General features: G+C 36.4%; 1 protein-coding gene across 4 annotated transcripts in view; it reads right to left on the reverse strand.

The window, feature by feature from the left end:
• lrrc7 (leucine rich repeat containing 7) overlaps positions 1 to 24,902 on the reverse strand; it is an 87,849-nt gene extending 62,947 nt beyond the window's left edge. For all 4 annotated transcript variants that reach the window (XM_067373819.1, XM_067373820.1, XM_067373818.1 and 1 more), the window contains exon 1: positions 24,404 to 24,902. In XM_067373819.1, the coding sequence (XP_067229920.1) occupies positions 24,404 to 24,428 (25 nt within the window). In that variant the 5' untranslated portion in view covers positions 24,429 to 24,902. The remainder of the gene's footprint in view (positions 1 to 24,403) is intronic.
• Positions 24,903 to 26,171: the final 1,269 nt, after the last annotated feature.

Below are 26,171 nucleotides of genomic sequence, written 5' to 3' on the forward strand. Positions count from 1 at the left end.
AACTACGTTTCACAACCAAACACACGTGAGATGTGACAAGGAAACAACGCGATATCACTCGTGCAAGACGGAGTTCTCACATAACACTGGGATTATTATTAAAAATGTTAGCCTGCAAGAAGCTTGCAATACAAATTGCCTGTGCGCTGATTTGCAGCTAAAACAAGAAAAAGAAAAGAAGAATATGGAGGAGAAATGGTTGGGGAGATGCGAGGAACAAGGACTGTGTGTTCTGCAATGAGAGTTTGAGGTAAATACATAACTTTTCAACGTGCTGCTTTTGCGGATGGTCAAGCAAATGTTTGTGCTTTGTTTCTGTTTGATAGAATTGTAATGTTTATGTATACGAAGCCATGCTTGTTGATATTGTGGTCCACAACTCCTCCCCGAACTCCCTGCTGCTCTGTATCTTGCTCTCTCATTGGCTGTCGGTCATCCCCTATGTAGTTTTCAGTCAGAACACTTTTCACACAGCAGGATTTTGAATAGCCGACAGGTCCAGATATTTCAACGCTATCTCACGACCAATTCGTACTTATTCTATGAGGTGGCTATTTCGTATAAATTCATACGACCTCACTCGTGCGAATTCGTACGATTTGTCTAAACCCCAGTGACGGTTAGGTTTAGGGGCGGGGTTTGGGGTAGGTCATTTGTATGAATTCATACGAATTTGTCAACTCGTAAAACACATACGATTTAGAAAAAAACGTATGAATTAGTACGAGTGAGGTCGTATGAATTCATACGATTTAGCCACCTCGTAAAATACGTACGTATTGCCGTGAGATCGGGTTGGATATTTAGCATGCCAAATATCTCACAGGCGTCGGCGACTCGTCTGCGAATCTCTCATTCTCATTCACACTGAGTGATTGTCACTCACGTGAACGAGCACCAATTTGCCTGCGATTTTGGGCTATTTTTGGCGATTTCTCAAAACCTGTCAGTGAGCCAAAATCGGGGCTAAAATTGTGCAGTCTGAACCCGCCTTAACTGGGGCCCAGGTCAGGGAGCAGACAGACTAGCTAAACCGACTGTCTGCTAGTCGCCTCACATCACAAAAGTCAAATAAATCTCAACACATGGAGATTCTTTCATCTAAATATCTTAATATAGAGACTGTGTCTGTTCCCCAAACTAGTAAATACAAAAGTAATATTTTCAGTATTACTCAGAGGTTTGGTTTCAAGTATAATCAAGTACTAGTAATCTTCCTGATTCGTTTCAATTCCTCAGCATAAAAGATAGCTTAGAAGAACTCAGTGTTGCAACAGAAACTATCAACTCTCTCTTCTCCAGCACTTTAGACACGGTTGCTTCTTTGCGCTTAAAGAAGTTTAAGGAACACAGTCCAATGCAGCAATATAATGAGCATAATCGCGCACTCAAGAGAGCAGCATGGAAAATGGAGTGCAGCTGGAAGAAAACAAAACTAGAGGTATTTCACATTGCATGGAAGGACAGTGTTACTGCATGCAGAAAAAACCTTAAAAACTGCTAGATCTGCTTACTACTCTCTTAGAAGAAAACAAACACAACCCTAGGTATTTATTTGGTACAGTGGCTAAATTAAAGGGATAGTTCACCCAAAAAATGAAAATGTGATGTTTATCTGCTTACCCCCCAGCGCATCCAAGATGTAGGTGACTTTGTTTCTTCAGTAGAACACAAATGATGATTTTTAACTCCAACCGTTTGTTTGTCTGTCAGTCTCTGACAATGGCAGTGCGTCTGGCACTCACTGAAGTATATGCGCGAGACATCACTGCCGTTGTCAGAGCGCGATCAGACATCACCAAGCAATTGCTGAATGCAGTTGGACATAGTGGTGTTTTAGAGGTAAAAAATGATATAAATACTGTTCGGTTTCTCGCACAAACTGACCGTTTCGTGTCTTAGGACATCAATTTGCCGTCACGAGCCGCAGGGTTTAATTTGGATTCGTCTGTGCATGTTTATTGACTCTTATAAACTGTGTGACCATTGACTCGCATTATAAGACTGACAGACATCGGTTGGAGTTAAAAATCATCATTTGTGTTCTACTGAAGAAACAAAGTCACCTACATCTTGGATGCCCTGGGTGTAAGCAGATAAACATCAAATTTTCATTTTTGGGTGAATTATCCCTTTAACAAGAAATAAAGCTTCAAAAAGTCTGGACGTTTCCAAACAGCACAGCAGTAATTAATTGAATTTCTTTACTTGCAAGATTGATATTATCAGAGAGAAAATTAAACCATGCAACCGTCTACTACAGCATCGCAGCAGACAGTCCACCATAGACCTCCTGAGGAACAATTCTATTCATTATTTTCTATAGGATAGGAAGAGTTGCCCAAACTTGTTAAATCAAACATGTATGTTAGACCCTATACCAACTAAGCTATTAAAAAAAAAAAGATGTTTCCAAAGGTCACAGATCCTCTTCTTAATATTATCAATTCATCATTGTCATTAGGATATATCCCCAAAACTTTCAAGCTGGCTGTTATTAAACCTCTCATTAAAAAGAAACACAATTTAATCCCAGAGAATAAGTTAATTACAGACTGATCTCGAATCTCCCATTTCTGTAAAAATTCTAGAAAAGTCAGTATCCTCACAACTATGTTCCTTCTTAGAAAGAAATAGAATTTGCGAGGATTTTCAGTTAAGATTTAGACCGTATCATAGGGGGTGCTCGCAAGCATCCTTATGAAACCTAAAACTATGAATGGAACACCCTACGGTCTCATGGACTTAACGGACACACTCACGCAGCGGCCACGTAAGTCCACAAGTGAACATGAAATGCGCCATTTGGGGCGCAGCCTTTGTGAGTTACGAAATTGAGATGATTGATAGTGATAACCATAGCAACAAATGAAAAGCATCAAATTTCAAAATAGATCTGTGCATTAAACAAATCAGTGTTGGCTGAATATTTTTAGTATAGATTTAAAAAACTTGTGTTATTACCTTGGCAGTGAATGACAAAAAAATGAATTAACATGTATTTTTTTTAAATAATAATAACTGCTTTTTTTTTTTCTTTTGCTATTGGAGCAAATGGTAATACAAAAATGTTATTTACAAAGAAAATTTACAGACATTTACAAAACTATGACAACTTCAAATATCTATAGATTAATCATGTGTTATGGAAAACACACACACAAAACAACATTTGTGCATGCCAATTAAATTACAATAATGCAATCCAAAAAAAACTTCAGCTGCGACTGAAAGATCCTGAAAAGATTGTGTAGGTCCACAGTGTATTTTAATTCAATATACAAGATGACAACGAAATAGCAGCGGAAAGATTGGCATATGTGGGCTGTGTAATTTTAGAGGGCACAGGATGTTACCATTGGCAGCATAATTTGCCAGCAACGTACACAATGTACATCATTCTCTCATGACATGCAGTATAATGATGAGATAAAGGGTCAGTTTTCAGTCTAACAGCAGGTTACAGAAACAGATTTGCAGAATTTTCGAAAAACGTATTCATCTTATAGACACTTGCTGGGAAAGCACAGTGAAGCTTGGCATTGTAGTTTTTGAAAAGCTGAAGGTCAGTCAGAAGATTTAACAAAGTACAACAAATATAGTCATGAAAACGGCTTGATTTTAAAAACAGCATTCTGTAGAGCAGTGTTTCTCTGGTGGGTCGCAAAACCATTTTGAGTGGGTCACGGAGTGTATAGTTAAAGAAACAACAACAAAATTTCTAAATGTTTTTCTGATGCAAGACTTTTGTTTTGGAAGACGTGCAAGAAAACTGTTGACTCGTGTGTCAGACACAGTTTAAGTAAAGAGTGCTCGAGAAAAATGTGTTGTCCTGATTCAGTATCTGCTGTCAGATGAGATGTTGTCAGGCTAGAGTCATTATTCTAGCCTGCATGAGTCATTATTCTAATGTTATTTTCATAACTTGTTACGAAATAAAAAAGTCTCTCAGTCTAATCTCAGAAAAGCAAACTTTCCTGTCCCGTCAGACGTTACTGTGCTCACAGCGCACACTTCACTATAGGCTATGCAAGGAGCAAATGAAATTATGACCATGCAACATCGTAGTTACGTTGTCAATCATGACATTACCAAAAAAAGTACCAATAAGTAACATAACTGGTATGTTGTTTGTTAACTGGGAAGGATTTGCATAAAGGTATGATCTATTCATCAAGATCTGTTTGTGTTCTTATGTTTTATTAACATCTAATTTTAGTATTATGTATTTACCATGGTTACTGTAGTTTCTATAACCTTAACCCAAAATATGTGCAATTATTGAAGACTGTGGTTGCTCATACCAACTTACTAACTTTATAGTATTTTTGAAAACGAGTTAGGTAAAGTGGGATGGTACTTGTGTGTTTCAACTATTTTTGAGACCTAAATTTGCCTGGTTCAAGTTCCTAAAAATTTGGTTCACGGCTTAATGTCCATGGGAAAATGTGGGTCCCATGGCCAAACCAGTTGAGAACCACTGCTGTAGAGACATCTGTCACAAGCGTTCATGCGAGAATCGTTTGATAAAACATGAATCTTCTGTGTCTGTTAGTCGAGCAAACAGATGCCACAAATACTTATAACCTCACCATGCCCTGTCAGAGACATTCTGTTGGGATCACTGAACAATTGTTGAACCTCTCCAAAAAAGGAGACAACTGTTTGGATATAACTGCTGTGATGACCAGGCAACCTGCTTTCCCTCCATTTGGCTCTGCACCATTTCTCCTTCTCAATGACCATGACTGCTCAGAACAGCCTCACTGCTGCCTCAGCATGAGGCACAGCTATTTGGCAGACACTGCAGCTTTCTCCAATAATCAGAGGCAGAAGACATGCAGGAAAACAAATATGCCCCTGGGATCTTCAAACCTATCCTTCCCAGAGCAGAGCAAATAGAGAGTCACGGCTTTAAATTCAGAATCAATTAATGATCCGCTGGCAAGGAATCATTTTCTTGGATTTTATTTGTTTCAGTACAAAGTCAAATCAATAATGGTAAAGCAAACTCTTTTACATTAAATGTACTTCTACAGAGCTACATTTTAAACAGTGTAAATGTATGCATGTATATCTGAGGATTTTACTGTAAATTATCTGGTTAACAACGCTCGTGTTTACCAATATGTGCATGCTCTTTTTGAGATCTTTGTCTGAATGTTTGTTTTTTGAAACCTCAGTAAATGATCCACGGCCCAGTTCCCATTCCAGACATGGGAAAATTTGTACTCAGCCTCATGCTGTTCCAAACCCATATGACTTTTATGTAAAACAAAAAGAAAAACCATATAGAAAATATTGTAAAATACTGTTTGAAGCAAAAAACAAAACAAAAAACAGATGACAGAATTGTCATTTTGAGGGGAAATATCCTTTTAAATGTTTGAAAGTACAGTACTCAGCGTAAATGAGTACACCCCCTTTGAAAAGTAACATTTTAAACAATATCTCACTGAACACAACAACAATTTCCAAAATGTTGATAGGACTAAGTTTATATAACATCTGTTAAACTTATAACATGAAAGTAAGGTTAATAATATAACTTAAAGAACAAAATTTTCAATTTTACTCAAATTAGGGTAATGCAAAAATGAGTACACCCCACTGAAAGTCTCTGGAGCAAAGCTAAATTTTAGACTACAAATGACTAATTTAACAAGGGACTCTATACTCTGGAGCGATGAGACTAAGATAAATGGTTTTGGAACTGACGGCTTCAAAACCGTATGGCGTCACAAAGATGCGGAATACAAAGAAAAATTCATGATGCCTACAGTGAAACATGGTGGTGGCAGTGTCCTTATGTGGGGCTGCATGAGTGCTGCTGGTGTCGGGGAGTTGCATTTCATTGATGGCATCATGAATTCACAGATGTACTGCTCTATACTGAAAGAGAAGATGGTACCATCACTCCGTGCCCTTGGTCGTCGTGCACTTTTTCAACATGGCAATGATCCTAAACACACATCTAAGGCCACTGGTGGATTTCTGAAGAAAAACAGAGTGAAAGTGATTCAGTGGCTCCTGATCTGAACCCAATTGAACACCTATGGGGAATTCTGAAGAGAGAAGTTGAGTATCACTCTCCATCCAGCATCCTAAAAGAGGTCATTCTTGAAGAAAGGAAAAAGATAGAAGTTGCAAAATGTCGCCAACTTGTTCATTCGATGCCTAGAAGACTTGGTGCTGTCATTAATAATCATGGAGGCCATACAAAGTACTAGATGTATTAGTTTTTGTTGTGGGATGTACTCATTTTTGCATAAATAATTTTTAAATAATTCTGACAACATTATTATCCCCCTTCTTGTTCATAAAACTGTGCTATGCAATACCCATGGCATTTAAAGAATGAGTGTGGAGATTTACTTATTAACATTAAAGGTGCCCTAGAATTAAAAATTGAATTGATCTTGGCATAGTTAAATAACAAGAGTTCAGTACATGGAAATGACATACAGTAAGTCTCAAACTCCATTGTTTCCTCCTTCTTATATAAATTTCATTTGTTTAAAAGACCTCCGAAGAACAGGCAAATCTCAACATTAAACCGACTGTTACGTAACAGTCGGGGTGTACGCCCCCAATATTTTCATATGCCAGCTCATGTTCAAGGCATTACACAAGGGCAGGCAGTATTAACGTCTGGATCTGTGCACAGCTGAATCATCAGACTAGGTAAACAAGCAAGGACAACAGCAAAAAATGGCAGATGGAGCAATATTAACTGACATGATCCATGATATCATGATATTTTTAGTGATATTTGTAAATTGTCTTTCTAAATGTTTCGTTAGCATGTTGCTAATGTACGGAGACAAGAGCCATCATTATTAAACACTTGCAGTCTGTATAATTCATAAACACAACTTCATTCTTTATAAATCTCTCCAACAGTGTAGCATTAGCCATTAGCCACGGAGCATAGCCTAAAAATCATTTAGGATCAAATGTAAACATCCAAATAATACTGTACTTTCGTGATTAGACATGCTGCATGACGAACACTTTGTAAAGATCCATTTTGAGGGTTATATTAGCTGTGTGAACTTTGTTAATGCTGTTAAAGGCAAGCGCGAGCTCCGTGGGCGGGGAGTGTGAGCATTTAAAGGGGCCGCAGCCTAAATCGGCTCGTATTTAATGATGCCCCAAATTAGGCAGTTAAAAAAATTTATTTAAAAAAAATCTATGGGGTATTTTGAGCTGAAACTTCACAGACACATTCAAGGAGACACCTAAGACTTATATTACATCTTCTGAAAAGACGTTCTACGGCACCTTTAATATAAATTTCCTTTTCATCTGAGGTGCAACACAAAGCTTTTGAACGGTTTATCTACTAGGAATTGCTCGCCGAAACGGAAAAATTATGTTCTGTTGCCAGATATCAATTACAAGAAACCATTTAAATGCAGTTGATGCCACAGAAAACATATTCTCTCACATTTTTGACATACACAAAGAATAGGCAATATTCCTCCAGTTTCACATACAAGGCTTAAGCCTAGTCCCAGACTAAAATGCATGTTTGAGCTGTTTTAACTGATAGCACTGTTTCCTGTAACACTGGTCTACAATTTTTTAGAAGTCATCTGCTTCGGAGATAAAATGTGCTATTTATTATGTATTTTGATGTGCATGCTCAAATATGACAATTAAAACAACTGACTGGCTACTATTTCCAAGACATTTAAGTTTTTACATTTTACGTCTATGTATATTATGTAGATAAGACCTGTCACCTGTCCTGCTTATGTAACACTTTAAAAAATCTGCAAAAATGGAGCATCTCTTGTCCCTGTCCAGGAATAGTCTTGATGGGCTACATTTGCTCCATTTGAAGTTATCTGCACTGTTCACACAAGTACAAAACATTTCTTCAAAATCAAACACTGACAAATAAGAGAGCACAACACTGTATGACATTAAATCTCATACAACTTAGCCCAGAAATAGTACATGCTGTACAACAACAGGCCCCCGAGATAACTGATTATGGGGAGCTGTTTCGTACTGACACTGTTGGTAAGCTTCCAGTCATATATCACATGCGCCTGGATGAATTGGTGCATCCTACTGTGTGTGCCCCCAGAAGGATCCCACTTCTGACACCATGTAGATGTGCAAAAAACATCAAACACAAATTCATTTGATGAACTTTAAATTTAATGTGTTTTTCCTCACATCAGAACATCCACCTGTTTCTCGCCATAGTCTCTACCCCCCATGTCTATTTCCAAAACATCCGGCTCCCATACATCCACGAATATGTGCGACACCCAAAAGGGGTGCAAAACTCAGTTCCTGGAGGGCCACGGCTATGCAGAGTTTAGCTTCAACCTTAATTAAACGCAACTGATCAAGCTCATCAAGTCCTTTAGGCTTATTTGAAACTACATGTATGTGTGTTGGAGCAGGGCTGGAACTCTGCAGAGCTGTGGCCCTCTAGGAATTGAGTTTTGCACCCCTGCTGTATGATTTCTAGAGCTGATGTACAGTACATGTACAGTACGGCAATTTGTTCAACAGAGTGAGGTAACAAGAAGACTTGTTTGCTGTGCCATTTCTCATACTGAATAGTGAATACTGAGTTCTTTTCCACGTATTTTGCACTTGAACGAACAAATACACACAAAAATATGTTAAAATATCCTCGTAAACACAATCGGTTATGTCTTAAGTAAATGTAAACAGTTAACAAAAAACAACAAAAAAAAGCATAACATTACATTGGATCCGTGCAGCTTTTAAAGTGACAGCAGGCTAATATTCGCTGTTCTTGACTAAATAACTTTTGTGACTATTTTTGTAATGTATATTTTATTCATAAAGTGCAGTTTTATTTTACATTTGATTAAAGTACCTGAATACCTGAAAATCTTAAAAGTGTTTATTTCAATCGTATCACATTTTTGTGATTGCTAATTGGTTTATTAGTTCTTTTTTAATTATTGGGTGTTTACTTGTATTTAATAATGCTTGAAATTTATATTAGTTAGGCTAGTTGTTTTTGCTATGGTATTTTTAAACCATAGGCAAAAGTTCCTTGTGTAAGTGTTCTTTAGCCTTTAACTACAATGAAATAAATGTAAATGATATGTAATTTTTTTTTTAACCTTACTGGAATCGAAATTAGGAATCGATAAGAATCAGAATTGATAAGCAGAATCGGAATCGGAATAAGTAAAATTCAAACGATACCCAACCCTAGTAAGAAGTGATTCATGTCGATTTGGTTGGGGTTCAGATCTTAGGACCTGAGAAGGCCTTTAGTCAAAGTATGTTGGGAGGAAGCAGAAACAACATAAGAAGATGAACTGATAGGCAAGGATATGTCATTTAATAATCAAAGTGAAATTAGTTATGGACCCAAAACAGCTTGTCCCATAAAGTTAAAAAACCCTCTTACGTAACTATCCTAAAGATTTATTAGACATGACAGTGATAAAAGAGATAATCTTACTCCCAAACACCAAGAGAATATGCACAAAACTCAAAGTTTAGGCTAAACATTCTAGATATGGGTATTTTAGGTCACCTTGATGGAAGGGAGTCCTAGCTGCCTATGTGGATCTTGGGGCCCGGGGACAGTTGCGCTAATGGAGACAGATCCAGGACACAAGGCAGAAGAGAGAGAGCTTTTTTTAGATAAGACGGAAAGGAAATAGAACAGGTAGCTCACCCTTGGAATCTTGCAACTTTTCACTTCTCCTCAGAGTCTGAGAATGGTTTCATAGAAAAAAAAATAGTTTGGAATGACATAAGGACGAGTAAATAATGTCAGAATTTTCATTTTGGGCTGAATTATTCCTTTAAGACAAAGTTATTTTTATAAAAACTGCTGCCTCTAATACAATGAGTGGGAAATGTAGTGTGACATGCTATTGTCTGAATGCAAATAAGGAGGCAGAAATAGGATAATCTCATTCAGGCAGCAGCATCCATGTTAAACTACAACGGTCTTGATATGGGAAAGAATCAGTGTGCCACAGGCTCAGGCCTGATAAGCAAACAACATCCATGCTGGTAGCTTAAAACCATGTCATCAACCCAGCAATGTAAGTCTGTTTACATGTACAGTAATCTCACTAGCATTATCCAGTGCTGTGACTGGGCCTAACGGTGGTACTGGAAGTTGCTCGCAAGCTGATAGAGGGTGACAACTATTAATTTCCCACTTTGTGCAGTATTCATGAAATTCAAAAGAAAAACAAGTTCCTAAATACCCCAGTAAAAACTAATTAAATGGTAAGCTGATTGCAATGACTTTCTTGTGCCGAGTTAATGGACCATGTGCACTGGCAGTGAATTGAGAGATTCCATGAGCCCTCTGTGTAAGCACAGGCTGGAGATAATGGAAAGCAGTAAAGTTTTAAAATGCTCCAGCTGGAAAACATCCAACAAGCAGCAGCATCTCCCACCATTTGTAAAATTACAATCTGAAAAATAACCTAAAAGATAACCTCAAAACGTGCTTCATGTGGTATCTTCTAAATTAATTGCTTTAAAAGTCAGAAATACTATAATATAAGACTATAATACGAAGGTGGTATTTTCAGGTAGAGACAACACCTTAAAGTCAGCATGAAAACAAAATGGAACCTATGATAATAATTAAATCCTGATGGATAAAATCAAGTTCCAAACTACATTTTGACTTGATTATTTTGTTTGACTTGAGCTCTAGTTGCTATTACAGAACAGTCAGCAAAGATATCTTACATTTGGAGGTTGATATTCATTTCTCACAATTCATTAATTCCTCTCTACTTTCCAACATTATGTCACTGACCTTACATCACCCTCATTTAGAAACAAAACTCGAGTCTGTGCAAGGTACTGCATTACTTCATAAGATAAGATAATCAAGAGTTTGCCTTTTCAGCTTATGATGTTAATATGTTATCAAATGCTGCTCTGTTATTAATAAAAATATATATTTAAAAAAAAAAAAAAAAAAAACCTTAAACATTTTATTTTAGCTTGTTGCCATGGTAACATTTCTTATTTTTGTTTAGTTTAACTTGAAGTAATAAAATAACTAAAACTAAATAAACCTAAACAAATAAATAAAATGTAATTAAAATCTATACAGACATAACTTAAACATAATAATAATAAAACACACAACAAAATGAACTAAAATAAAAATAAAATCTAATTCAACATATGTACACATATATGGTATATGAATGAAGTTAATGGTGATTTTTATGTTTACATATAGTCTGAAAAGTATGGATACTTACATAGTCAAATGAGTAAGTATCTAAAATGTATGTCTTAGTACTAAGTTAATGTTTTTTCCATGTCTAAAACCCTTTCTCCATAACACAACGAGTCTAAAACAATCACAACTGAGCACCAAAACGTATTGCAAGCAAAGTACTGGCCAGAAATCAAACACAGTCTAATTAGGATCCCACGCGTGACGCACTGAGCCACAAGACTATGACCCAAGTAACAGATTAAAAAGCAATGCACTGCATGTGAAATCTCCATTTGTATGGTCTTATACAAGAAAGAGTAATCCCTTCTGACTCTCTGCACTAAACTGACTTAGACAGTATAGAGTCATGTGGTCACAGGCAGACACATGGGAAAATGGAAATTTCTTGTTCTTTATTGTGCTGAGTCTGATTCAAAAGGGCAGTGCCAAAGGAGAACCTCCCATCTTAAGGTAGCAGAAAAGCAGAAAAGCTTCTATGTGAAATATAGCTCACACAAATACATAAATATACTGTGCACAGCTAGAACCATTTTGACAGCTTTGTATGAGGAAAAAAATATATATGTAATAAGACATTTTGTTCATACAAACAAACATAACCACATCCTGCCACACAAAGACAGTGGTCTTCTTGGTCTCAAAATTTGAAATGGCTGAATTAAAGGGTGTTTAAATTAAGTGCTTTATATCATTAAAGTCCACAGGCGGCAGCAGCCCATGCATGGATTTATCACATCATATATTATTTCTTAGGCACGTTTAACACTGGCCTACTTATTTCTGATTGCTTCAGCATTAGGGAAGAGAAAAAGTACAAGGCTACTTCAAGTGGTGTTTTATTTAACAAAAGCTACTCACCTACAGTGAGTTAAATTTTTTTACAATAATACTAAAGTACAAGCTCGATTAAATCGAGCAAATTTACAGTGCATTTTGGATTTTTAGCTCTAGCATATACAGTAAGAAAAGAAGATGAAAATAGAGTATGTAGGAATGGACATTTTCACAGCAAGCGGATAAAAAGGACGCATAAAACAGCATGCATAAAAATGTTTTCTTAACCAAATCACTGAATTCATGTACATAAATATAAACTCTGTTCTCAACGTTTTTCAGTACAATAGCTAACTACAACCAGTCAGATAGCATGCAATATGTACAGTATGGTAATAGCGTTCTTACATGAAGATGTTCTCCAAGTGACACACCACATGAGCATTTAGTAAGCAACTGCTGAAATTATGATATGGAAGTCAATGCAAAAGTCTTTGAGAGTGATAATGTTTGTGATTATTAGTAACAATAAAATTAATATAGTTATATAAATGAATGAGACGATGATCTACATGAATAAAAATGAATAAAAAGAAAGTATTCACAGCAAAATCCACATCTCCTGCCAGAAAGTGAATAAATGCCCTCAGGCGCAGCCCAATTTCAGCACAGAGATGACTCGGCACCATCCATTCATTCTTAAAAACTAAAATAATCCATTTTTGAATGCTTCTTTTATAAGATCTCATTTGTGCAGTGCTCTGTCAAGTCGCCAAGAGCTAATGCACTGATCAAAGCAAAGGGAATCAATCATCTTTAGAAGTCAAATTTTATTATTACTATGGATGCACAAAAATGAAAATTCTGGGCCAAAACCGAAAATTCAGGATGCACTTGACCGACAACAGAAACAAAACAAAAAATAAATAATAAATGATTAATCAATTAATTATTCAAACTTATTAAATAATCAACACTCAAATAGCTAACACTACTTTTGTATTATCTCAGTTATTGAAGCTTTGAGACAGGTAAGAGTAGCTTCCAAACCATCATTATCTTGCTGGATCTGTCTGCTTCTTTTGACACAATTAACCACTAGATCCTCCTGTCAAGCCTCATGATGAAAGGCATCTCAGGAACAGCACTCCAGTGGTTCAAGTCTGACCTCTCAGGAATGGTCCTTCAGAGTGTCGTGGAGGGATGAGCTGTCTAAGTCGCAACATATAGCTACTGGGGTGCCTCAGGGCTGAGTGCTTGGACCGCTTCTCTTCTCCATCTAAATGTCATCACTCAGAAACTATGTTTTTTCCTATCATTGCTATGCTGATTACAAACAACTCTACCTCTCATTCCAGCCAGATGATCCGAGTAGCTGCTCACGTCTCAGCCTGCCTGACAGACATTTCTTGCTGGATGAAGGACAACCACCTTTAACTCAACTTTGCAGAGACAGAACAGCTTGTGGTCTCAGCCAACCCAACACATCATCACAACTTCTCCATTCAGCTACGTTCATCAAACACAACCCCATCCAGGACAGCCAGGAACCTTGGAGTTGTGATTGATGATCAGTTAAACTTCACAGACCACATTGCTAGAACTGCCCGATCTTGCGGATTTGCCTTATATAAGATTAGGAAGAACAGGCCCTTCCTATCGGAGCTTGCTACACAACTCCTTGTCCAAGCTCTTGTTCTATCCAGACTGGACTATTGTAATGCTCTCTTGGCAGGCCTTCCAGCATGCACTGTCAAATCTCTACAACTGATCCAGTGTGCTGCAGCAAGAGCGGTCTTTAACGAGCTGAAGAGAGTGCATGTCACACCTCTCCAATTGCCAATTGCCATCAAAATCAAGGCACTGATGTTTGCCTACAGAAAAACCATACCTAACCATACCCCTATACCTAAACTCACTACTTCAGACTTCTGTGCCTTACAGAAGCTTGTGTTCTGCAAGTGAATGACATGTGGTGCCATCCCAAAGAGGCACAAAATCACTTTCACGGACCTTTACTTTGACTGTTCCATACTGGTGGACTGAACTGCCTAACTCAACCCGAGCTGTTGAGTCTTTAGCAGAGACGGCGCCAGGACACAAGAACCTGGGGGGCATTCATAATTCTGGAGGGGGCCAATGGGGAAGGGAGGGGGGGGGGGGGGGTTATATCTATATTCTAGGGGCTCTATATTATATACTATATTAAGGCGACCGTTATTTTAGAGCATTATTTTAAATTCCCCTAAGACGGGACTTTCTAAAGTGCTTAACGTGAAAAAGCTTAATGAGAAAAGCTTAACGTGGCTTAATTTACTAAGACAGTGTTGTTAACAAACCAAACTTAGTAAACACCATACTAATAAAGCATACTATAGCCTACAGAAAAATTGGTTTGTGCAGAATTTGATCTCCTATCACTTATAGGCTACATTAAGCGATGTTGAACGTTTTACATTAAGCGATGTTAAACGATGTTAAACGTGAATTTAAAGCTGCTGTCCGTGATTTTTGGCCCTCTAGCGGTTAATAAACAGAACTGCACACGTCTTGCGGAGGAACATTCTAGCCGGAGCTACTTTTCTCCGTGTATGTCTATGGCGAATCACGCAGTTACTATGATACTCTGCGGCGAGTCCTACCAATCTGGTCTGAAATAGTCAGAATATAAACACTTATTATAAGTGTACCATAATGATTCAGGATAAGACAAAAACATGGTTTGGAAAATGGATTCATTTTGTATATTCTCATTATATCATTTTTGTAAATCTTAACATAAAAAAAGTTGCGGACTGCAGCTTTAAATGTGCTGAGTTCAAATTCTGGGCTCAACTGCTTTTCTGTACATAGTATACTTTATTAGCATGCTTTTACTGAATTTGGTCTGTTTACTGTCTTAGTAGGGTACATTAAGCCACGTTAAGCATTTTAGAATGTCCCCTGGCGACACGTCATGCAGCCAAACAGGTATCGCGTTTATTTCGTTTTTTATTTTTTTATTCAAAATATTCACAAACTTGTTAACTATATCATGAATTATATTATATATTCCGATATGTCAAATATGTGGAAGTGAATGTGTTTTGTTGTTTAAACACATTTATAATGATCATGTTAGTTGATAAAACAGAGGATCTGTCGCATTTTCATCACGTAAATTCATCCGTTTTTCCTGAAATGCATAAACGTAAGTGGCTGGTGAACAGGGAGAAGAGGGTAAACTTTATTGTTTCATACGCAATGTATCTGATATGAATAAAAAACTTTGTCAAATTATAATTGAAAGGATTATTGAAGCTTCCATATCAGTGTATGGAATTTGCATTTAACAAACAAATGTCTTTTTATATACCCTAGTACTTTATATAAATGTCTACTTAAATATCTGAAACATCAAATAAACATTATGTGGTTGAAAACACTGAATAGTTGTGAAATATGAAAAGCACTGAGTGCGTCAATCTCTGGCTCAGCACCAGCAGCACGATAGCAGGTTTGAATTTAGCAGTGAACGTTCTAATCACATTGATTGCACGCTTTAAAGGGTTAAAATCGGGGGTGAAGGGGGTACAAATTGAAACTGAGGGGGCACAAATCAGATCTGAGGTGGCAATGCCCCCTTTTGCCCCCTCGTGGCGCCGGGCCTGGTCTTTAGCCATTTTCAAGAAATGGAATCAATGAATTCAATGAAATCTTTTTCGGCAACACTTGACCCTTTTATACTAACACTTACTATTCTATTCTGTTCATCTATTTATTTTTTATTTAATTAAAACTTGCTACATCTACTGTTCATGTGTACTGTGCTAGACTAACTGGACTAGTCACAGCACTTTGCATATTGTTGCCCTATTGTTGGTTTGATTGCTTCGATTGTTCTCCTCATTTGTAAGTCGCCTTGGATAAAACCATCAGCAAATGATTAAATGTAACATTTTAATAACAGAATTGTTTGCACTCAGTTTGTTGGTGAAATATAAACATTTAAACAACAATAAACTGTAATAACTTGTTTTCATGACAGATTCATTCCAACATACATTAAATACATCATTAACAGGTTAAGTAAAAATATAATGCATATGTAATACAATGTATATTTAGCAAACTTCTCTTCTCTAGAGTTATTTTTTCCAGCAAACTAATGAGTTTATGGACATTGAATAGCTTTCTTGAAATGTAAAGGTAAATGTAGCCTACTGTTAAGTTACATTGTATAGCCTCCAAGCTGTTTTATTGACGTCTTTCCCTGGTTGAAATACTGATTGAGTGATTACATGAGACAGGATTCATTTCGGTAAGTTGTAAAATATCTCTTTTAACATACCTTCTGGTGTTCACCCTTGTTTGTTTCATGATGTAGTAAAGAGGAGATGAGATGATCAGTTCATGCGCGCTTGATCCGTGCTGCGCAACGTATTAAGGAGCGGCAAAACGACATTTAGGCCTATTGTTTGAATTTTAAAATTAAAATTTTAATATTAAAAGGAACAAAGCACAAAGCTTTTTTTGTGATTATTGGATGGCAGACAGTTTTGTTCACGCTGCGCATCAACAGAAAACAGCACCGACTAATTACTATCATTACCAATTAAAATTGAGAAATTAATACTGTCAATCCGGAGCTAGTGTACACACAGCTGACATGTTTAACTGTTGTAGATTATGTTGTGTGCACGAAATAGACACTGAACACAGTCAAAAGAAGCGGTAATTAAACGTGTTTCGGTCACTCCAAAACCTAATTTACCTATGAAGTGACAACATCCTGCCAGTTCAAAAAGTTTTTAGGCACTTGCATAATGCTTTTGAATGTCTGTCAGCAGGCTGTTTAGTCTTTACTTAACATGGCATTATGATTCTGATGAGGCCCTATGGGATTTCATTTCTGCATGAGAGACTGCTGGGTTCCTCTAATCTCAGAGAATGTTACGCTGATTGTTAAATAATTTTATTTATTTTTTTAATAGAATTTCAAAATCAGCACACACAGCACAATATGAACACACAGCATTGCAAAGACCAACCTAAGCATAAGAAGCCACCACCACATACGTACAACAACTACTTACTAAACAGCTTTAATGTGATGTGAATCTTAAAAACCCTTAAGGGAGTTAGCATGCAATTTTGTTTCAAATACTGATTAAATTCAGATATACTGAGCCTTGTTTTGACATTGAGATGACTGTCACAATGTGGCCTAATTTGCCTGAATTCACCTTACTGCTGCTGCTAATGGAAACAACACAAAATGAGGACACAGCCACAAAAGAGAGAATAATAATAATATAATTATAATTATTATTTACATGAATGTTCAAATATGATGTGTAATTCAGTACAGCTTGAACAGGTATCTGACAGTTTTAAATAAATTGTTTCTAAACGCACAACTGTACAAACCAGCTTGCAGCAGAAGTGCTGGGGTGAAACATTATCTCTGTTTGTACTGTTTGCACCTGTGCTCTTCTAACTCAAATGCACTTCAGTTCCTCTTAATCACATCTAGTTGGTTCTAATGTGACAATATGAGCTTTAAAAATATTTTGTCAGGTAACCTAAATGTGGAAAATTCTAAAATAAATTAACTGTTTATATGATGATTGTCTCTGCAGAAAATTTGGACTAAATCGCACATGGATCAGTCCACGCACTTTTAATAAAACATAAATTCGTCCCCCGTACTTTTTGCATGACTTGTCATTTTATTCTTCACTAAAATGAGGCGATTATGGAGCATTCTCCTGTAATATATGTTTCATTCATACTGGAAGCCGGAGGGCGCTCTCTCGCAGATTTGTCCAAAACGGTTTCATAGAAGTAATCCAGCTATTCGTTCAAGAAGCAGCTGAATAAAATGCAGAAACATGAAGAAAACACACAATTGCAACAAGATATGGTTTATGTGTGTTTTTCAAGCCATCTCAAGGTATTTATTGACAATATAAATTGTATATGAATAATGCAGTGCTAATTGACAACCTTTTTAATGTTTTTTTCTCTTATGCTCGCCAAGATTGAATTTAGGCTACTTCATCAAAAAATGCAGTAAAAACAGTAATATTCAGAAATATTATAACAAATTAAAATAGATGTTTTCTGTGTGAATATACTTTAAAATGTAATTTATTCCTGTGATCAAAGCTGAATTTTTAGCATGATTTGATTATTTACTTGTGGAAACCATGATACTTTTGTTCTGGATTCTTTGATGAATAGAAAGTTCAATGAACAGCATTTATTTGCATTTGTTGTCACTGTCACTTTGATAAATGTAATTTATCTCTAAAGTATTATCTCTTTTTTAATCTTACCACAAATGTTTGAATGGTAACATGGTTTCCACATAAATATAAAGCAGCACAACTGTTTTCAACATTCATAATAATCAGAAATGTTTCTTGAGCGTCAAATATTAGAATGATTTCTGAAGGATCATGTGACACTGAAGACTGGAGTAACAATGCTGAAAATTCAGCTTTGATCACAGGAATAAATTACAAATTACTATATATTCACATAGATAGTTATTTTAAACTGTAATAATATTTCACAATATTACTGTTTTTACTGTATTTTTGTTTAAATAAATCCAGCCTTGTTGAGCAGAAGAGACATAAGCCTATTTCAATTGTACAGTTACAATTGTAATGTTTCCAAACTTTTGATAGGTACTGTATTTTCTGCTTTTTTCTTTTTCTTTTTTTTACATTGTATAAAATCCATAAGGACTTAATGCACAAGTGTTTGTAGTACATAAACTAATCATAAAATTGTCATAAAATATAGGGGAAAATATTAGATGTTGGTTATTGTTCAGCAGTGTATTTGATTTCTCATTAAAAGCAAATTGATTTCAAATTAAAAGCATAAAAGAGATTAAAAAAATCTATCAATTAGAAAAAGGTCAGATAAAAAATGGTATTACACCCAACATTTCTGTCCCCCTCGCTTCTAAAATGATGGCTACGCCCTTTAAAGGTGCCCTAGAACTTTTTTTAAAAAGATGTAATATAAGTCTAAGGTGTCCCCTGAATGTGTTTGTGAAGTTTCAGCTCAAAATACCCCATAGATTTTTTTTAATTCATTTTTTTAACTGCCTATTTTACGGCATATTTAGAAACGAGCCGATTTCAGGTTGCGGCCCCTTTAAACCGCGCGGTCTCCGCCCCCTCCCGAGCTCTCGACTCTATCACAGCATAAACAAAGTTTACACAGCTAATATAACCCTCAAAATGGATCTTCACAAAGTGTTCGTCATTGTGTGAGTATTGTATTTATCTGGGTGTTACCTAGTCTGATGATTCGGCTGTGTGCAGATCCAGACATTCTGCCCTTGTGTAATACTAACTGCCCTTGTGTTATAACTCAATCATGGGCTGGCATATGCAAATATTGGGGGCGTACACCCTGACTGTTACGTAACAGTCAGTGTTATGTTGAGATTTGCCTGTTTTCCGGAGGTCTTTTAAACAAATGAGATTTATATAACAAGGAGGAAACAATGGAGTTTGAGACTCACTGTATGTCATTTCCATGTACTGAACTCTTGTTATTCAACTATGCCAATAGAAATTCAATTTATAATTCTAGGGCACCTTTAAAGGCTCTATATAGAATTCAGAAAACCCTTGTGATTAGCGACACCACTTTCCGTTTAGTGAACTGCAGCCAGCAACTTATTGCTCATGCTTGCACTCGTGCACAAGTAAAGTACAAGAGACTGAATGTGATATAAGACCCCAATATAGACTATTCATGGCGAAGTTCTTTTTCGTTCTTCGCTCAGAAGTTTTGCAGCTGTATACTGTTAGCAAACGCCATCCACACTGTTGAGAGATTATATGAATATGTAAATATGTGCTGTGCGCTCTCCTCTCAATAACAAAATAATCACACAACAAAAATGCCAGCAGTGACAAAGCTGCAGTTAGAAAGCATTTGATCATAGCAATGTGGATATGTGGATATGTTTGCACCAGCTCTGCAATTCACCAGCATCATGTTGACAGATGAGTTAATTACATTGATTATGATTGATTATAAAGTATATTTGAGACTATAGATTATATAGATCTGGCTATGTGAGACGACAGATTTGAATTAATCAATTCAAATTTCAATTCAATCAATTCAATTTTTTTTACTTGAATACTGTAAAACCAGTTAATTAGATTACTTTTTTTTTTTTCAATACAAAACTTTAGCCTTTAGCCATTTGTAGTTGAAACACTGACTCTTTTGGTTGCCTGTGATGATCATTTCTGAGCAGATCTGACATTCTACGCTCACAGTAAGGAGAAAGTCAAGGCATGTTTCTAAAAATATTGATGTCTGTGCATCTAAGCGAGATATCTTGCACCATTGTTGCCATATCTTATTTTCACTGTTTGCAGACAAAGAATAAACACATATGGAGAATCATGACATTACTCACCAAATGTGACGCAACCACTCAAAATATAAATCAAATATAATCTCTGTTTGTACTGTTTCCATCTGTGCTCTTCTAAATCAAATGCTATATATGTTATTTTAATAGTTCGAAAAACTTTAATTACTTTTACTTTGTTTATACACCAAATACAGTCTTGACTGCAAAGCTTTAATCTAAATCTCAGCAGACTACTATAATTAATAAGTGAGGGGGGAAGAAAGCATTGCGTCATGTCTTCAGACACACTGCTAATGGAGTGAACTGTTTCTCTTTCTTGTCACTGCCTACAGGCCTATGAATGGCTTTTGACAATGTTGCATGAAACCCCACACAAAATATGAAAGATTCAAAGAACTGAGACTATTTATGCAAATATAAAGCCCATTTAGCTAATTAAGACTATTACCATGAAGATTTACTATTTTAGAAATCATAAAAAAAGAGAGACAGGGGTCAATTCAAGGAATATAATCAATGGAAATCACAGTTTGGGTTTTCTAAGGACATCTAACGTTTAAGTTTGTGGAAACTACTTAAAAAAATAGAATGGACCTGTATGGACTGGACTCGTCTTATAAAGCCACTTCCATACTTCATGTAATGGTAGCCTAAGGCTGTGAAAATGGTCTTCATTGTAAGAAACCTTCAGAAAACAGAAATGCAATGTACTGTAATGTACCTTAAGAGCAAATGAAAGCAGTGGGCTGCAGACCACAGGGCAAAACTCTGGGCAGCATTAAGAAAAGCATTAGTCTAATTGTGTTGCGCTATCATACAAAGAGAAAAACTCTAAAAGTTAGTCTAAGGATAGTAACATTGCATAACATTTTGAGTCTTGTATTCTGTCAAAATCACTGAGACATCAAACATAAGTATCATGACATAATCTAGAAATAAACAGAAAATTAAGCAGCTTTAGACAAGTAGCAGAAAACCCTATACAACACAAAAAACCAAGAAAAATTGCACATTTTTATAGTTAAGGGTTATTATAGTTAACTAAAACTGAAACTATAAAAAAATTTGTTACTTGAAATAAAAATGATCACATTTTCTGAAATAAAACAAAATATAAAAATATTTATTTATTTCAGCTAGTTCCCAAGGCAACATTTCTCATTTTCATTTAGTTTACTACGGAGCCCCGGACATGACGTGCAGGAAAAAAATAGTAGGCTAAATCGTGCGCATAAAACGATTTACTAATTCGTTCCCTCGATTTACAAAATTGCGCGCATGTTTAAATTGTACGCACAATTTATTAAATCGAGGGAACTAAATATAAATCGTGCGCAGATTTAGTAAATGGAGGGAACAAATTGTCATGTGCGGGCTCTGTACTAAAATAAAACTGCAATGAAAAAAATTAAAACTATAGACATATTGTAAAAACTAATAAAAATAACAACACACAATAAAATTACTAAAACTAACTTCAATGGAAATTAAAAATAAAAAAAAATAAATAAAAAATATATATATAAATAAAAAGTGTAATCATATCTCAGTGATAATAAAATAACACTGCTGTAAACCCTAATGAGTTAAATTTACTCAAAACATTTGAAGAAACTTACATTTGTAATGTAATGAAACTTACATTTGTAATTTGTAAAATGAAATTTTGGCTGGACATTGGGTCAGGCAACAAACACACTTGATTTTCTCCCAAATTAATTTTTAATACACATAAAACTGCACTTTTATAAAAAATATTTGCATGGGAGAAATGGAATGAATTTAACATGGCCCATGTGAGCCATCAACAATACTCAAAAGAGCTAAAGCCTATTTTATCTTTGAATAACAACTACTGCATGTCCCCATAAGCTCACATGCTTTGATCAAGCATACATAATTAAATTATTCAAGCACAGGGGCTTGTGGGTATTCCCCCAGCCTCAATTTTGTACTTGATTATTTGGAGTTATTAACACTCCAAAACTCATTTTTATTTGAGTTCATCCAAAATGTGGCTGTGACACTGTAACTGTTAATGGACAACACAGCTTATGATTGGAAGGATATAAATGAACAGAACATGTAAAATTTGCAAATTCCTGTCACAATAGCAACTGATGAGATCTATTCACACAAGACCGACAATACAAATCAGGTATTAGGCCGATTCAGTCACATAAACCCAGTTGTAGCACAAGCTGATCCTATTCTGCTAATTGAACTATTTGTCTTTATGAGGCTTTTCACTGAAGGCATCTTGCTTGAAAAAACAAATCATCTTTTTTTATATATATACGCAGACAGCGGTTGGCATTTGGCAGCAGGACGGTTCATATCAGTGCCCTTGGTGGCAGCCTCCATTCCCCTCTGCTCTCTCCAAGCTCCTGGAACAGATCCAGCAGGCCTTCCAACTCCCTCCTCTAGCAGAGGGCTATTTATCTCTTGACAGCCACAAGGCCCATCATACAAACATCTCTCCACCAGCCGTGCCACTCAGCTTTTGTTCAGCCGTCACGTTTGCTATGGTCCTATTTCTCTGGCAGAATGAGGCACTGCCACCCCTAATCTGCTTACACCTGTCCAGCAACTTATCTGCAGCATACAGAATATGGCAGCTTAGCATGTAAGGGGTAATAGCGTTGCCTTTCTAAGCAGAATGGGAAACTAAATTCACAGCAGCTATGTTAAGAAATATCTGCTTAAATGTTCCAGGAAGTGCAGAATGATGGACAGAGCATTTTTGCCAAAGCTAACTAATACAATAACTGTTAGCAATGAGTGTTTTTTGACGTATTCCCTCTAAAAATATCAAAAGGCAAAATTCAAACCTAAACTCAAACTGTTGTTTGAAGCAATTGTGTCTCTTCAGAAAATTTGGACAAAACCACTCAAATCATATGTTCATATTTGTTTTATGATCTCTTTATGAACTTTTTGAAGCGTCAAAGTGATTGTCACATAGATGTCTATGGAGGGACAGAAAGCTCTCAGATTTCATTAAAAAAATCTTCATTTGTGTTTCAAAGGTGAATGAAAGTCTTGCGGGTTTGGAACGACATGAAGGTGAGTAATTAATGACGGCATTTTCATTTTTGGGTGAACTAACCCTTTAACCTTTTTAAGTAAATATGCAGTGAACCTGTATAGCATTTTAAAGGGGTTATATTTTCAAAGAAGTAGGGTAAAATTATTAAAATTTCCTTATGAAAGGAAGTTTTGAATTTATTGTCTCTCAAAACATACCAACAGACATCACCTTTCCTAAACACCTGTTTTGTCACATATGCACTGCAAGGTCACTGCATACAATGACAAACCTCAACCTGAATCCTGACAAAATGCACATTTTAACTAGTTTTATATAAGATTTAAGAATTTTGAAAATGTTGCTTGCATGTGAGAATACCCCCCCCCCACCCCCCCCACCCCCAAAAAAAAAAAAACAAAAAAAAACTTTGAGTCAGGGGCTAAAGGCCCCTCATAAAAAGACCCATTCTGGTAAGAAAAGGCACCAAAAATTAGTTTGGCAGAGGAGAACGATGTAAAATGCCTGAATTGCAACAAATTGTTTTCAAGATTTGTTATAAAGGAGTTTGTTATACACCTCATGATGAGATATAAAAATAAAATGCTTATAAATACTTATTTGTTAGTTTAAAAAAACATATTGCAATCTCAAAAGTATACAATTTTAGCCCTTTTAGCCCGAGTATGGCCCCCCATCACCTTTTTTTCTTTTTTTCTTTTTTAATAACTAAATAAATAAATACCAGAACAGCGCTCTGTTAATTTATTTTCTAATAAATTGTGTTGCCCCATTAATATTAATATTAATATTAATATTAATATATAGGGGGAAACCAATCGACATACTTTGTAACCATAAACACTTTTCTACACGGGGCCTTTAAACCGTTATACCCAAAGTGCTTAATCACATGCATCTGAATATCATCACGTAATATTAGCGTTAAAGTAAGATTACTTACACTGAATCGTCGAGTAATTGTCCATTAGACTATTTCTACAGATTGTTTGGTACTCCAGCAGTAATCCCAGGACGGATCTTGTGCCGAGACACGAGTCACATCACACGACGTTTCGGTCTGTCCTCCGCTCCAGCGTTTCATCAATGCAGCACTGAACGGACATAATGCGCTGTGCACTGACAAACTGTTCTACTGGTGCCTTATTGAGATGATGCAAAAAATGAATTATGTTCCAAAGCATTTAGGAATTTGTGTATTGAGCCATGTCCTCCTGTTGATGTGGAGGAATGGAAAGTCAAGTTCATTGCCAACGATTAAACCGTATCTGCTTCTCTCGTTACGCATATTCAATGAAGCCCATAGACGGCTCAGTCATGACAAGTGACATGTCGTGACGAGATAGAGTAAAGAGCTACGGCCCGCTCGTTCCCTCTTGTATTCGAGCCATCTTGTCCCTTATTCTGTTTAAGGAATCAAATCCAGCGCGGTGGGACAGCGGATGAACGCGAGGCAGTTCCTCAGGATAGCAAGAGCGCAGCGCGAGTCCGTCTCCGGTACCGGAGAATCGGATCATCAGAGGGAGTGATCGGAGGAGAGGAGAGAGGAGTGGTCTGAGTGAGAGAGAACGTGCGGAGGAGAGGCAGAGAGGAAAACCGGTGTGACGTGACTCCAGTCTCTCTAACGACACTATTCCGCCCATCTGCTCAATGTTTTTTTTTTTTTGTAGGATGGAGTAATGGGAATGTGTCTCTCACTACCCTCGCAAAACTTTACCAAGATAACTAGCCTAAATAAGTCAAAATACCATATATTAAAGGGTTAGTTCCCCCAAAAATGAAAATTATGTTATTTATTACTTACCCTAATGCCGTTCCACACCCCTAAGACCTTCGTTAATCTTCGGAACACAAATTAAGATATTTTAGTTGAAATCCGATGGCTCTGTGAGGCCTCCATAGGGAGCAATGATATTTCCTCTCTCAAGATTCATAAAGGTAACATATATTTAAATCAGTTCATGTGGTTCAATATTAATATCATAAAGGGACGAGAATATTTTTGGTGCGCCCAAAAAAACAAAGAAAATAACGTCTTATTTAGTGATGGCCGATTTCAAAACACTGCTGCGTCCGAAATCGCATACTTCCCTACTATATAGTATGCGAAAAACAGTATGCGAGGCGAGTAGTATGTCCGAATTCATAGTATTCGAAAAACAGTAGGCGAGAAGTACCCGGATGACCTACTGCTTCCGCCCGAATTCTGTAGTAGGCATTCGATGGACGCTGCGCTATCCCGTGATGCCGAAGGAGAGGATTCTTCATATTCAAAAATGGCGGAAAGCGGCGATATGCAGCTCATTCAAGTCCTTCAGTACCTCAGGGAAAAACTGTTTATTGTGGTTAAATTGCACTTGTTTAACATAATGTAAGTAAACGGCTGACTTATTGAAAGTTTAAACAATGTAATGAGAAGATTAAGAGTCGGTTGTAAAAAGATGTTTAATCATTATTACTGACAGCACATCGAGCTAACCAACAGGTCGAGATAACGTTACATCCGCTTGTTAACACTGTTTTATTTAACGGAGACGTTCGTTGTTAAGCAGTTTAATGAGATTAGAAAACTTAACGGACAGCAACATTCAGGCAGCAGTAGTTTATAGGGCTCACAGTTTGTAGTTTTTTTTTTTTTTAGAATATGTATATTATTATCATTGTATTTATTTGTATATATTGTATATAATATTTAGGCCATGTTGTGCATT

This window comes from Chanodichthys erythropterus, chromosome 21, assembly GCF_024489055.1.
Source record: "Chanodichthys erythropterus isolate Z2021 chromosome 21, ASM2448905v1, whole genome shotgun sequence".
In the NCBI taxonomy this organism is placed as follows: domain Eukaryota; kingdom Metazoa; phylum Chordata; class Actinopteri; order Cypriniformes; family Xenocyprididae; genus Chanodichthys; species Chanodichthys erythropterus.